Raw genomic sequence first — 15,548 nt, forward strand, 5'->3', positions numbered from 1 at the left:
TCTGGCCTTGTTCAGTTCCTCTGGACTCCTCTCCCAGCTCCAGGGCCCACTAGTGCCCACCACACACAGCTCCCCCAGTCCTCTAGGTCTGGAGCTGGGGATCCACTGTCCAGCACCCACGGTGCTTAAGCGCCAAGGAGTCTGGCCAGTTTCTGAGTGGGAAGCTGCCCCACGGCCTGGGACCATGAGAATGAACTTCCCAGAAGGAAGCAGGTCCTCCAAAGGGGACTCGCCTGCGTATCAGCCAAGCCTTGATGTGCGGGCTCCCGCAGACCCCACGTCTGCAGATATCCCCCGGCTGGGCTCATGCCCTTTTATAGCCAGCCCCCGCTGCCCAGGACATGGTGCTCTCCAGATGACGGCCCTCAAGCACCCCGCCCACAGCGTGCTGGACACCTTGTGCTAGACGCCCACCACAGAGCATGGAGCCGCGGCCGTGTGGCCAGCTGAGCTGGAGGGCTGGGGTATGGCTGGGCCACACCCTTGTGGACCAGGAGGCTTTAGTCCCGCCTGCCAGCACAGGACTGTGGTCAGGGATGCACAGAGCCCTCCCAGGTCCACGTGGCCAGTCCAGCAGCTGCCTGGCCTCGACATCAGATAGGGGGTCCTGCCACAGCAGAGGCGAGGACTCGAGTCCCTGCCTACAGCCTTGGCAAACCACAGGCCTGCTCTAGACCCAGCCTGGCCCCGAGGCACCCCCGGAGCTAGCGGAACCTCACTTAGCAGAGTGGCCTGGCCCACAGCCTCCAGTGGTTTCTATGCATTCGTTTACTTTTGTTTTCCTTCTTCCTCTCTGAGGTAAACGCCCCTCAGGACAGGATGTTTTCAGAGGAAAATATAAGCTTCCGGGAGCTGCTGCAGCCGAGCTGCTAGTCGATGCTACCGACACACTGTCTGGGGACTCTGCAGCAGCCCGGGGGCTGGGCGTCCCCTGTCCAGGCAGTCGCCCCCCCCCCAGCTCCTCAAGGCCCAGCCCTCCAGGAGCCCATGTGCCTGAGGCAGAGGCTGGGGCACAACCTCGGCTCAGGCTGTCTTTGGCAGTAGGGAAAGCCAGGCTCTGGGAAGAAGGCATTTGAGGAGTTCAGAGGTTTTGTTCCCTCGGGAGCAAAACCAAAAGGCTTTGTAGAAAAGGCATGAAGAAAGCAGCGGACGTGCAGATTTAGACACGGCAGCCCCCACTAGTGGCAGCCTCCTGTGTGCCTAGCACCCTGCAGGGTTCGCCCCCCGCCCCCTGAATCCCACCAGTCTTCCCAACCACTTTGTGACGTGTGTACAGATTGTGCGGATGAGGAAAGGGTAGCCGGGAGAGGTTAAACGACTTGCTCAGCGTCTCAGAGCAAGTAATGACAGATCGGGATTTGAATCCAGCCCTTTGGGGTTCCTGGCCAGAGATCTTTACCACTCGGTGAGAGGCCTCACAGGCCAGCTGGTAACGCGCAGCAATGGAGACCACACGTGTGAGGCGCAGGAGCCGAGTGGTTGCCAGGTTCTCCCCCCGCACACTGGGTCTCCTCACTAAGACCTCCACCCACCCGGGAGCTGCTGGATTTTGCCAGCAACACCCTGGCCTCATAGGAGGTGATGTGGGTCCTCAGTCGTAAATGACTAAAGGAACCGTGAGAAGTCATTCTTCCCACCAGGTCTGGCCTCTTTTCCCAGTCCACGTGCACGCGGGGTGGGATGGCCACCCGCAGAAGAGTTAGCGTGCTGCCTAGGAGCAAGAGCCAGGACGGCCCGGCGCAGGGCCCAGAGAGGCGGAGGCTGATGGTCAGCAACGGCTCAAGGGTGGGAGGCAGAAGAGACTTGGAGATCTCATCCCCAGCCTTGGCACTGCATTCCTGCCCTGATTAATTCCAGCCAGCTTCTGACGAGCAAAGACAAGATGGGGGTCTCTGAGTTACCTGGTCTGTTCAGCTGCCTGTACCAGCCCCGGAGGACAGTTCTGCCCTGGGGCCACAGTCATGAAGCTCACTTGGGTCTAACCCTTGCAGCTACTGCCAGTTAAGGAAGGCCCTTGGGGCTCTGCCTGGACTCAGTCCAGCAGTTTATCCCAAGTGAACAAGGCAAGGAGTGGAAAGGAGTTGCTGGAGGCTTCAGGCCCCAGGATACTCCCTCCCACTCCCACCCACAGGCCCCAGGATACTCCCACTCCCACTTACACTTGGCCCCTCACGCCAAGTGTAAGCAGACGGAGGAGTGCAGGGCTGCTGCAACTGCCACAGGGGGCCTCTTGGGGTGGAGCCCTCTAATGAGGTTGAGTTAGGGGGTTCCAAAAACCACACCGAACAGCTTTTACAGATGCACACCTGAGTCTAACACTATAAAAACACAGGGAGAGGGTGAAACACTAAATTCCTGGGTGGGGGTGAGGAGTGGGGATGGATGGGATGGGAGAGCCAAGGCGACCCAGCTGTAGCTATAAAACCCAACTTTTCAAAAATGAGTGGATAGGTATGTTGTCTAAGAGGCAAGGTAGCAGGTGGTAAGGGCAGGGAACACAGAGGTAGATGCCTGAATTCACATCTCTCCTCCAGCACTTGCAAAGTGTGTCTCTCTGTGCTTCGGGTTCCCCATCTGTACAATATCCATATCTCATAGGAATTAAATGAAGTAATATTTGTGTCTGCTAATATTTTTTAAAATTAATGAAGAAGAAAACAAAAGACAAAGGCGAGCATGTCCCTAGACCAAAGCTTTTCAGGAAAGCCGGACTTTGTGCCAGGCCAGGGCTGCTGGCCCTCGATTTCCTTTGGACTACTGCCAGACTGCTGTTGGGCCAGACTCCTGAGCTCCTGACTAGCCCTCAGTGACCAGAGCCAGGGCAGGGGCTGGGGGAGGCGTGGGGGGTGGCACGGGAGGAACAGAGGAAGGCAGTGGTAGAAGAAGAAACTCTCAAAATGCCGCAGCAGGGTTGGGAGGTGGATCTGGTTCCCAAGGGGTTTGGGGAGGGGACAACCATGTGCAGGGATGCCCTCAGATTCCTCAGTCCAGCCATTCCTGTTGTCTCCGAGCCTAGGACACCCTCTAGCCCATCCCTGGACCACACAGAGGAGGGCACCTGGGCCAGAGAAGTCCAACAGTGAGCTCCAAGCTAAGCCAGGACCAGGACCAAAGTTAGAAAGAACGAACCAACCTATACATAGTTCTTAACTGTCCTTGAATCATGCATCAAACCTGATGTAATCTTTTTTTTTTAATTTAATTTAATTTTTGGCTGCGCTGTGAGGCTTGCGGGATCTTAGTTCCCCAACCAGGAACTGAACCCATGCCCTCGGCAGTGAAAGCACAGAGTCCTAACCACTGGACCACCAGGGAATTCCCGAACCTGATGTCATCTTAAATGTCATTTATAAACACTTTTCCAGGTAATATTTATTCTGGAAGCCCTGAGGTCCTGCTTTTAACCAAGAAACAACCCTTTTGGCCCCCGATAGCATGTGGTCCAGCCCTGACCCAGGTCCAGAGCTCTGAGGTCATGCCCAGGAGGGGCAGTAAGGGCCAAGTCTTTCCTTGAGGCCAGAGGAATTCAGCTCATAAACTCAACAGGAGTGGGTTCAGCTTTGCAGCCTGCAATGCTCCCAACGAGCTCCACACAATCGAGACCAAAGGGACAGAGCAGAGCCTGGGCTTTGGGGTAAAACACACCTCAGTCCAAGTCCTGACTCTGCCAGGTACTAGAAAGTTCTTAACCTCTCTGAGCCTCAGTTTCCCCATCTGTAAAATGAGAGCACTAATAGTATCTACTTTCTTGGCTTCTTGTAAGGATCTTGATATTAGGATTCAAAGTCCCCAGCACAGGTCTGGCACTTGGGAAGTTCTTGACACGTGCACTATTACTGTGGCTGTTGTTATTCTTGCAACTGTTTACGAGCACCTACTAAGGGTCATGCGCTATGCTGGCCGCTAAGATTCCAGCAGTGAAGAAGACAGATGTGGCCTTGGCCCTGTAGATCCTCTCCAGCCCTTTTGATCCCAACCACCATCCCTTAAACCCCACCTCAACATGGCCATCAACGCTTGTGGCCTCTGCAATCCCAGCTTCATCTGGCCCCACACCCTTTGGTCTATGTTCACCCCCCAGCCCCACCCATGGGGTTGCCCACCACAGCTGGGGGGCTCCCAGGCTGCAGCCTGCTTCAAAGCCTGTCAGCAAGCTCTGGGGTGGCTGCTGCAGCCCGGCACACACTCAGGGCCACCCCGCCTGGACCCTGGCTACAGCCACAGAGACCTCACTGCCGCTGCCTCAGAACTCTCCACAGGCTGCTTCTAAGCATCCCTAAGTGCCCACCCACCCCCTGCCTGCCTGGCCACCGGGCCAGCCACAGAGCCATCTGATTTGAATGAAACTTCAAACTTAATGACTTTCATGCTGGTTATTTAAAACGCAATGTAATTTTCTTAAACACCCTATTATTTCCTTTGATAGCTACAGAGCTTCCCCCAATCCCATAAGCATGTTTATTTTTAGGGAAAAGAGTGGTTTTGCAGTTGGTCATAGAGACTATAGGGAAAAGGAGCCTGCAGAAAGTAGGGCAAAGAGTCAACTGTAGCAGCCTGGAGACCCACAGCTGCCTTGCCTTCATGCTGGGGCAGACTCCACCGACACCACGGGGTCCAGGGCAGGACCCTGCCCTTCTCATACCAGCACATCCACCAGCGGCCCTCCTGTCTACCATCTGACAGTGGCCAAGTCCCCCTTCCTGTGCTTCCCCTCCACAGGGCCCCAGTGTGCTCATCTGTAAGATGGTTCCACTGGCTTCCCACAGACATGCCAGGCATCTATGGTCTAGGGAAGGGGTCCTGCGGCCACCGACATGCCCTCAGCTGCCTCCTCCAGACATTCTGCCCTAGTTAAGGCCTTGAGGCCTACAGCTTTGACCAGCTGGACGAGATCTGTGCCCAGATAAAGTGGCCTCCGGCAGTGGCTGCCCACACTGGGAGGGTGGGTGGGTGTGGCCCTGCCAGTCGGGGCCCCCTGGCAAGGGAGGTGGCCTAGTGGTGGGTGTGCGTGCAGAGGTCAGCTGAGCCCCGCCAATGCGGGGTGTCCTCTGGGAATGGCTATTTTTAGATCCCAGGCTTTCATGTGGCCGAATGATGTGCAGTTTACAAAGCATTGGTAATGCGTTTCAGATGGCGGCCCAGCAGACCGGGAGGCTGGGCCTCCTGCCACCAGAGCCAGGTCAGAGTTAGTCAGAATACCCTCAACTGGACTCCTGTCACCTGTCTCTCCCTCCCTACAATTCCTTCTTGCCTGACAGGGAGACTAGGCCTGGAGCAGTTCTTGCAATGCCCAACAAAGCCCCACCTGAGGCCCACCCAAGCAGCAGGCCTCTCCAGCTGACACTTATCTGAACTTCAGAAATCCTCATGGCCAGAGCTCCCCACCCCCGTTTACAGAAGGAAACTTAGACCCAGAGAGGTTAACAGATTTGCTCGAGGTCACACACCCAGGGGAGGAGGTGGCCTTGGTCCCTGGCTTCCTTACCCATCATAGCCACCTCCCCTCATGGGCAAATTGGGCTTCCTTGGGAGGGGTGATCGGCCAGCCCTGGCTAGGCCTCCCAGACACGGTGGGCTGGGGCAGCTGTAATCATGCACCCCCAGAACCCACTGTTCCCTGGGGCCACATCCTGCCCATCCACGCCTGCAGCCCCAGCCGCACACTCGCCATCAGCTGAAAGCAGAGAGTGTGGAGCCCAGACACCTCTCCGGTCCGTGGAGAGAGAGAGAGATGGTTGTTTTAATGGGGGGGTAAAGGGGTTGGCAAAGCATCTGCTTCCTCTGATCTCCAAGGAGTTTTGGCTGTGGAGTTGGCTGTGACATGAAGGCTGTGTGTCACCATCTCCCTCTGGGCTCTAAAGCCATATCTGCTGGCACAGCCCAGGCAGGCAGGCTCCATGGGTGGGACAGGCTACATGGCTACCTCCCCACAAGAGAGGGCCAAACTCACCAAACTACTACCTTGGGCCAGGGACCCTATCCAGCAGGGGACAGTCCCTCTACCCACCAGGGGACTGAGCCAACGGGAGCCCCATGTTCTGCAGGACCAGAAGGGGCCAAACCCTCTGACCAGGACAAACCCTCCCGGGCTGCAGCTCAGAGACTACACATGCCAAGGCTGATGTGGGCCACACCTCTTTAAGAGAGGGAGGCGGCACCCACGTCCAAACCCCAAGCATCAAAGGTCTGCGAGCTGACACAGCAAACTGCCTGAAGGAAGAAGCTAACAATGTCCTGGGTTCTCAGAGACCCTCCATTGACTCCTGGGGCCTTGGAGTCCTTCTAGAGACAGTGCTAATGAGACGTGCTCTCCACACCCTGGCTAAAGCACCAATGGGCTGCACAACCTGACCTCTGGGGTTCAGCTCCCCTCAGGAAACAGCGGACAAGACCCTGGACTCATGACCCTGGAGTGAGACTGAGAGTCAAAAGAAATAACACAAAACTTCCACCTCTGAGGCACTCCTGCCTTGCATGTGCCAGCTCGCTCGGGTCTGCCCTGCCCAAAGCCCACCCCCTCCCTTGCGTCCCAGCATCCACCTGCCCCAGCTGCCGGCTCTGCCCGCCTCACCCTCTATGTTCAACTCAAACCATCTCCCATGGGCACCACACTGCCCTTCATGCTGCCAACACACTGCAGGTACCCACCAGCCACTCCTGGGCTCTGGAACCAGCGCTGCCCGGGTATTAAGGTCACGTGCTGGGCCTTCAGCGCTGGACCTTCTCCAGCCTCACAGACCCTGGGCTTCGGGTGGCTCTTCCAATGACCAAGAACATACTAATTTCTGCCTCTCCTCCTCTGCTTGAGCTGTGCCCCCGACCTAGAGCATTCTAGGTCGATGGGGCTTCGCAGTTTCTGGGCCAGCCAGAACTCTCCCCTGTCAGGAAGCCTTCCTGGCTGCCCCCACTGGCCTCCCTCCCTCCTCAGTGCTCTTTATCCAACACTCTGAGCCCCCAGGAGAGTCTCTTTGCCTTGCCAGAACTGAGCTCTGGGGGTGGGGCAGAGGTAGCCATCCCCTCTGTGCTGAGCCAAGGCCACGTGGGGCTCAGTAAATACCGGTTAAGAGTCTTGACCAGGATTCTAGATACAGCTGGCACTATGTCGTCGACCAGCTGAGGGCCCGAGGGCTGGCTGGGCCGGACAGCTGTCCTCTTTGCCCTGCCCCAGGGGAACTGGCTGCTGAGCTGAGGACAGAGAGCATCAGGGGCTTCAGTCCAGCTGCACCTTCAGGAGCACTGCACCTACTGGCCCGGCGTCCTTTACAAGGGCCATTCCCACACAGTGTTAACAATCCCTCCCACAGTGGCTTCCACTCATGAAGCAACTACTATGTGCCGGGAACTCCACATACACTATCTCGTTCTATTCCACAGTAACCCAAGGAGGTAGGAACCTTCGCTATCCTCATTTTTAGGTGAGAAAGCTAAGGCCCACAGGAGTTAACTTACCCAAGGCCACTCAGCCAAGGAGTGGGAGATATGGTATTTGGGGGCGGAGCTTCCCGACTCAGGCCTTCCCCCTTCACTCCTCTAAGGGGCCTTGGATAAGTCCCTTCCCTGACCTGGCCTTACTGTCCCCACCTGCAGAGGAGGGTTGTTACCCAAGGATCTGTGCACTGTACCGTTGGGGGAGGGGGAGCCCTGTGACCTGATAAAACACCTGTTTCCTCCAACAGTCTTGTTTGTACACAGTGGCAGGAAGCAGCCAGTCACAAGGTATGAGGGAGTGTGACTGTATGGCTTCGGGACCGCAGCTGCCCGAGGAGGCTCAGAGGGAGGCTGCAGCTCCCCCTGTCCCCTCCATGTGGCTCTGTGCCCATCCTGATCCAGCCTGACCTCAGCAGTTATGCGACTTGAAACCAGTTCCCCTGCAACCCATCCTTACAGCTCAGCTAAACCTCCCTTCATGCAGGAACGGGGGTTGGGTGTGATCTTAGGAGACCCAGGAGGGCATGGGCTGCCAACTGGCCATGAGAGGGGACCACCAAGGCCCCCCCTTCAACTCCACTCACGCCTAAGTCTTGGAGCACCTGGGGAAGTAGGCAGAACTGGTATGGATATCCCTGTTTGCGAGCTATGGAAGCTGGCTCGTGAAACCCTGCTGGGGCCAGGGGAAGAATACCTGGGTGCTGGTGACCAACTCAGGGCTCTCTGTCAGCCCCTCCACCCTGCTAAGCTGGAGGAGTGGATGGCAGCCCTAAAACCGCAGCCCCTGGTGACAGGGTGGGGCAGGGGTCTGCAGGATAGGCCTCCTTCAGGGTGCTTTCCTGGCCCTGAAACCATCAGGGAAGCCCCCAAAACAAAGTTTCACCTTGGGAGCAGCTGGCTGTGAGGGGGTTGCTGCAGATTTTCCAAATACCACACAGCCTTCCAAGTCAGGAAGGAATGCAAGTCAAAATTACTTTTAAGTCTCACTGCCCACCACGAACCTATAAAATGAACAACAAAAAAGGGGAAACCACGTCAGCTATGCTTGGGCACCGCAAGGAACCCTCAGTGAACTGGGGCCTTGATTCTTCCTACCTCTTGAACCCATAATTCTCTTTGAACATTATGCTCCAGGAAAATAATCAAAATGGAAACTAAGGAGTGATTTGTATAGAGCATCGTTCCCACTGGTAAGGCAAGCTGCGGGCAAACTAGAAGCCACATGAGGGAGAGATGAATAATAAACATGAGGGAAAACAAGCAAAGAAGCCGTGCATGGGCACTGCCTGGGGGCCTGCACACCAGGGAAGCGTCGGAGCAAGACACAGGGGTGTTGCACACGGGGCACCATGTGAGAAAAGCTCTGGGAGTGGTTCAGAGGCTAATGGCCATGAAGGTCTTTTCCCTTTTTTTTCTTACAAAATAGCTTAAGCCCCTAACATCTTGGGTAAAGGGCTTCTATATGGCTGGGGAAGGGGAGCCTCTTTCCGAAAAATCTCTGGGCGGTGGGAGAGGATTCTCAGGATGGAATGAGTGGCTATGGCTCCCAATCTGACCCCAGGAATAACACTTTTCCTCCCAAGAATGCCTGGGTGAGGCAGGCATTGAGGAGGGGGCCTGTACACCTGAGTCCCACCTGAGGGCTGGTCCCCAGGGTTCAGACCCCCAAACCCCGTGGCCCAAAGTGGAGATATAGTCCTCCAGACAGGAGTGCACATGGAGCCTACCACTGAGCCACCACTGGTCCCAGAGGAGCCAGGACAGCAAGGGAGAGGGATCAACTGTGGCCAAACCCTGACCCCCAAGCCCAGGCCATGCTGGCACCTTCCTGGGCACGTCCCTGGTACTGCTGCCTCCAGTCCTCACTCCAACTCCGGAAGGAGGGCTTGCCACTCCCATTGGGCAGATGAGGAAACTAAGGCTCAGACATACTTCTGACACATGGGCTGTCTCTGGACTCAGCATGGCAAGTGCATCATAAACCTTGGCCTGAAGAGCTGCTGGGGTGGACAAGGCAGCCGAGGCCCGATGGGGGATGACGCAGGGCCCCACTTGGATGGTCAGAGCAAGTCTCTCTGAGGAGGAGACATCTGAATAAGCCCTGAGTGAGGAATGAGAAGCGGCAGCTAGGTGAAGAGCTAGAGAAGAGAATGCTGAACTGCGGGAACGAGCGCAAAGGTCTTGAGATGGGAAGAATCTGGTGGTTGTAAAACCTATCAGGCCACTGAGGTGGCTGCTTTTTAGGGAGAAAGGAAGAGTATGGTGCAGATGAGGAGGGGCGGTCAGCAGGGGCTGGCCACCCAGGCATTCAGGCCGTGGTGAGTGACTTAGATTTTACTTCAGGAGCAATGGGAGCCTCTACAGGGTTTCATCAGGCGAGAGATGGGATCTGACTTATGTTTGGCTGCTCTGTGGATCCTGGATTGAGGGTTAGGGTAGGGTTGTGGGGAGGGACCCAGGTCCACTGCAGGGACCCTAGAGGAGGCTGCCTTCCTGGGGGAGGGATGGTGATGGTTGCGACTTGGGGGTAGCGAATGAAGTAGAGGCGTGGAAGATTTGGGATGCCTGGAGGGAGCCCAGATGCCTGCCGGCCCCCTATTTGTCTTCATCGGTCAGACAACTCTACTCCTTCAGGAAGCTGCTCAGCAGACCCTCCCCACAGCCTAGGCAGGGGCCAGGTCTGCCCAGGACACGCCGGCAGGACCTTTTGTGACAGTACTCCTCTGGCCAGGGATTCAGGTCTATTCATCTGTCTCCTCCACTCAGCTGGGCACTCCAGGGGCAAAGGCTGCTTCTGCTCTGTCTAGTGCCCAGCCTGGTGCCAAACTCTCTCCTAACAGGCTTCATCCCAACCAGGGCTGGTGACCAACCATCACTACCCCTCCTCTGCGAGGCCCCACTGCTCACCCTCTGAGGGGTGTGGAGGGTTGGGTGGGTGCATCTCTGCAGAGGCCCCCCAGACCGGCTAGCCACGCGTCAGCAGCACTTCCTTCCTCTGCTCAAGTCTTGCTCATACCCTCACCTCCTGCTCCGCCAGGGCTCGCTCCCCTCACTTGGTCCTCAGACCTTGGAGTCAGAGAACATGAGCCTGATGGCCAGAAGCCCACTGCTTCAAGTGGGCTCCTTCACGTCAGATGTCTCCGGGCATGCCCAGACACCAGTACGGCACAGGGAAACAGCCCCAAGTCCCTGCAAGAGCCAAAAGGCTCAGCTCAGCTATTTTTTTAAATTGAGATGTAATTCACATACCTTAAAACTGACCATTTTAAAGTATACAATTCAGCGGCTTTTAATATATTCACAAGATTGTGCAACCATCACCACTATCTAATTCCAGAACATATTCATCACCCAAAAAAAGAAACCCCATACCCATTAGCAGTCACTCCCCATTCTCCTCTTCCCTCAGCCCTCGGCAACCACTCCTCTACTTTCTGTCTCTATGGATTTGCCTATTCTGGGCATTTCATCTAAATGGCAAAAGGCTCAGCAGCGTTCCAGGCCACAGATACCAAGCAGAGCCCATAGAAGGGGTCAGAAGAGTGACATGGCCTCATATCCTTTTTGAGATGAGGATTTGCACCAGACTGTCAGTTCTGCACTAAGACTCTGAGTTTCCCTAAGTAGTGATGCCTTACTCATCCCAGAAATCCCTCAAAGTCTGGCGCAGGACCAGTCATTGCCCCTCCCCACCTCAATCCCAGAGCGGAGCAAACAAAACAAAACAATAGTGGCTACTGGTCTAGGCCAGTAACTGTCTGCAAGCCTACATTAGATGCCTCAAAGACATCAGCTATGAAATTAACTTTGACCTAATTTCCACTTCCAAAAACAGAGTTTGCGAGAAACCAAGTACCAAAAAGAAGGAACCTTTTGGGAAAAAAATCCCTCTGCCCCCCTGGCAGTTGTCTGTGAGGTGGTCATTTGGCCCATTGCTCCTGACAACGTTCAAGTCTGCCTGCTTTGAGGTGTCCAACGTAGCAGCCGTGTGGGTATTCCACCCACACAAGGGCAGATGGTCCCTGGCATGAGTTTTCCCCACTGTCAGGGGAGGTCAAGCGTTCGGCCCTGAGCTACCCCGCACAACTGTTGACCACTTGGATTCTCTCAGAGAGGGCAAAGAGCAAGAGGGGCCAAGTTCTAAGGCTCATGGGGAGGGGCTGGGCAGTGTGTCATCTGTCCCCTGAAGAGGGGCTCAGGAAAGCAGAGCTTTGGAAAAAAACTTCCAAAGGTGATTTTCCTCAGGTCCCCTACAAGGGACTCCTAACCCATTGTGAGTTTCTTTCCTCATTCCAGACACATGAACCTTGAATCACATGATAAATGTGCTCCCAAAACATGGGGTCAGTTAATTTTGCTTTTTAAAACCTCACCATATTTTAAATATTCACACAACTCTGAGTAACACAAAGAACTACTACTCTTATTTGCTATTTGGTTGTAAGTTATCAGATTTGCTTAAAGGAGGCTCCCCTATATTCACGTACACCTTCCTCACCCAGCATCTCCCCACCTTAGGCCCTTGCCTCTGTCCTTGTCCCCAGCCCCATGGAGCAGCCGATGCCAGGGCACAGAAAGTCAGCTCCAGAGCCTGCCCTCCTCCTGTGTTCCCAGAAGCCAGGCTGCGGGAGGCTACAGCTGTGTGGGGAGGAGGACAAAGGGATCTGCCCCTATAAGAGACGGTGTGACATATAGAAATGCATCTGCTGTACCTTGAGAAAGAGCCCAAAGTTGAAAAAATGAATGATCCAGGCCAGGGTACTGATGGTGTGCCTGCCCTAGTTCCTACTCCCCTCCAGTCCTGACTGCTAGAGGCAGCCATCCATCTGCCTACACTTCGACCAGTGTAAGCTAAAGGACACCAAATGGTCCCATCACCACACCCTTACGAAGAACGAGGCACTCCCACTCTGGGCACTCTCCTACCACTTGCCCAGGCTGTGAAAGAAACTCAGAAACACCGCCTTTTCCCTGCACCTCTGTGTAATCATAAGATGCTGGAGGGAATCTGCCTGCTAGGTCTGCTTTGAGTCCTAGGCCTTTTGTTTAGTCATGATTATCAGGGATGCCAGCTCCCTGTCAGCAGCTCATGTGCCTGTGGTTTGGCAGTGGTGGGTCATGTCCCACCACTTGGCCCCAAATCTAAGGGTTTATACCTTGTAGGGGGCCCCCAAAGCATCCTTCAGTATCAGCTCATGGAGGGTAGAGGTCTCTGGGGAGAGCTGCTGTGTCAGGTGGCAAGGTCAGAAGGTGAGCCCCTTGCCCCCACAGACTTGGAAGGAAGCGAGTACCTCACAGACGGAGCCACCCCAGAGCAGAAAGCCAGACAGACCACTCAACCAACATGTTCCTTCACAGATGAAGGAATGGGAGTCCAAAGGGCAAGGAGCTTATTTCTAGTCAGCTGCCTACCACCAGGTTTTCCATCCTGGGTTTCTGGAGAGAAGGTTCAATCTACTTTCTCATGTCCCACCAGCTTCAGCATGAAACAGCTTTCAGAACCAACCCTCCTCACTCCTGATCTGACACAGCCTGGCAGTCACTCTCCGCCCTCTGGGTGACCCCCACCACTAGCCATGTGAGCCTCCTTCTGCTGGCCTGACCTGCCCTGGGTCTACATTTGCACCCAACACCCACCCACCACAGACCCCAAACCCTTACATGTACCCTAGAAGCTCTAATCTCACCCCTGACTTTGGCCAGCTGAGCACACTCTGAAACACTAATCTGAATTTTTCGTAAGTGTAGCTTTACTGCTGCTCCCCAGCACTCAGAAAAGGCTCTTCACACTTTAGGTCATCTGCACCAGTGGGCAAAAAGCATGGTTTGTAATGGTCATGGAATCTTCTCAAAGCACTGGGTACTTAAATTTAATTTGCAAATTCATTAGACAGGCTGCTTACTGACACTACTGATTTGAAACACCTTTGCAAACCCTTCCTGGTGCATTTGAGACCAAGCCAGCTACATAAAAACCCACTTTCCACACATCGTGTTCGGGTTGTTTCTCTCGTAAGGCCACATTCATGCCAGTAAGGACAGAGCGAGTAGAGCATGTTTCTCCTGTACAACCAGGAGGCCTGAAGCAGACCAGCTTTTCTGCCCGTTCCTCCAAACACTGAGGATTGGGGCTTAGTGGGAGAAGGCTAACAGCAAAGCTTACAACTCTGAGCACACTACATACACCACCCTCAGGAGGGGTGGGTGGTCTCAGCTTAACCGTTCTCCAAGCCGACTCCATCCCAGCATCACCTAGCACCAGGACAGGGCCCACGCCTGCTAGTGAGCAAGCTGGGAAGACAAAAGCCAACCGCTGGAGGCAGGTGGGGTGCCTAGGGCAGCCCTCCTTCCTTCAGGAAAGTTCTCCTTCTGGTTCAGATCCCGCTGGGTGTGGATGGGGAAAAAGACAAGAACAAGAGTTCTGTATCCATTTTGTTCTAGGCAAAAGTCACTTCTTGCCCATGCCTCACATACCTGATCAAGAAGGTTGCAGGCACAAGGCGGGCTGGGCTGCTGGGGCCACTTACCAGCGAGGGCTGCGGCTGGGGGTGCTGCCCTGCTCCCGAGGGGGGTGGGTAGTGCATGAGCAGATTGAAGGCGGAGTAGACGGTGTCTTTGTACATGCCGCTGGCGCACTCCGGGGCCTTCAGGCCTGGAAAAACCACAGCTGGTCAGAAGCGCCAGCCCGGGCGGCTCGGGCTGAAGGCTGTCTGCTCGCTCGAGAGAAAATCGGAATTGCCAAGGGGTCCCCTTCAAGTTCGTGACTTGAAGGGCTGGGGGTGCCCGCAGTGCCAAGTTTCGACGAAGGACCCCGAGTTCGGGCCTCCCTTTCTCGGCCCCCACTCCGCCCTCCGGCCAAGAAACCTTGGCCAACGCTTTCTCCTCAAGTCGGGGGATTAGTCAGTCACCTGGGCAGGAGGGGAGGCGGAGATGGCGGGGGTCTGTTTACTCCTATAAAGGTCAGGGCACCGGAAGTGACTCGAGCCCGGCGGCGCCCGGGAAACCCGCCCCCCACTCCCCCACCCCCTCGGTTTTACCGCCTCCTCGAGCTGCAGTTGGGGGGAGGCACCCCCTCGGCTCCCTCCCATCCTCAAAGGCCCCGCTCTCCCACCGAGGCCGGGCCTTAGCGGGAGGAGGGGAGTCGGGCCGGGCAGAAACTCACCGTCTCCCAGAGACTCTGTAAGTTTGTCGGGGAAAAGTCTCTGCGAAGTGTGTTCCCGCCCGAGAGCCTGCGGGAAGATCCAGAGGGGCCTTGAGAGGGCTGGGAAAGCTGGGGGCTCGGGGCCCGGGGCAGGAGGGGTCTGAGGGATGCGGACCCCCGAGGGCCGCGGGAGGGAGGGGCGGGGCAGCGCGAGTCGAGCGCCGGGGCCGGCGGAGCGCGGCGGCTGAGGGGGAGCAGCGGGGCGCGGGCCGGCGCTCACCTCGGCCCCGACCTCGGCCTCGCCGCGGGCACCGGCGCCCGCCCCCGGGACCCCCGCGTCGCCGGCCGCGCCCTCGGACTCATTGACGAGCGACGACTTGAGCTCGGCCAGGTCGCGCTCGGGGCCCGCGGCGCTGTCGCGGCTCTTGTCGTCCTGCTCCTCGCCCTCGTCCTGGAAGGCCAGCAGCTCGTCGGGCGCACCGAGGTCGTCGCCGCCGCCCGCGCCGCCCCCGCCCGAGTCCAGCTGAGGCATGGTGCGCTCCGCCCTCGGGGGCGCGGGGCGCGGGGGTGCGGGGCGCGGAGCCGGCCCGGGAGGCAGCGAGCCCGGAGTCCGGACCTCCGAGCCCGGAGCGCGGCGGGCGGAGCGCGGGCTGACTCCGCCTGGGCGGGCTGCGGGCGCGGGGCGCGGGCGCGGGCGCAGGGCTGAGAGGCTCGGGGAGCTGGCGGGTCCGAACATCAAAGGCGCCGCCGGCTGAGTGCCGGGGGCGGGGCGGGGACGCCGGGGGAGGGCCCGGCCGATGGGCGGAGCCATAGCGCCCCGCCCCTCCTCTCCCGGGAGAGGCCGGGACATACCCAGTGGGTAGAGACTTAAAGGGCTCGCTCTCCCAGGCATAACCTCAGTGAGGCGTCGGAGGAGCCTGAAAAGTATCACACTTCTCCTGAAATGCGGGGACTCTAAAGGAGATTCTTGACCTTGATT

The 15,548-nt window shown here is 56.8% G+C and overlaps 1 protein-coding gene across 5 annotated transcripts in view; it reads right to left on the minus strand.

The window, feature by feature from the left end:
• TCF7 (transcription factor 7) overlaps positions 1 to 15,258 on the minus strand; it is a 32,889-nt gene extending 17,631 nt beyond the window's left edge. For 4 of the 5 annotated variants that reach the window (XM_082624041.1, XM_082624043.1, XM_082624044.1 and 1 more), the window contains exons 1-3: positions 14,850 to 15,258; positions 14,591 to 14,657; positions 13,956 to 14,080 (exon numbers count right to left, since the gene is read on the minus strand). In XM_082624041.1, the coding sequence (XP_082480167.1) occupies positions 13,956 to 14,080; positions 14,591 to 14,657; positions 14,850 to 15,101 (444 nt within the window). In that variant the 5' untranslated portion in view covers positions 15,102 to 15,258. The remainder of the gene's footprint in view (positions 1 to 13,955; positions 14,081 to 14,590; positions 14,658 to 14,849) is intronic. The other variant, XM_082624045.1, reaches the window with a different exon arrangement.
• Positions 15,259 to 15,548: the final 290 nt, after the last annotated feature.

This window comes from Mesoplodon mirus (assembly GCF_964341445.2).
Source record: "Mesoplodon mirus genome assembly, chromosome: 5".
Taxonomy (NCBI): domain Eukaryota; kingdom Metazoa; phylum Chordata; class Mammalia; order Artiodactyla; family Ziphiidae; genus Mesoplodon; species Mesoplodon mirus.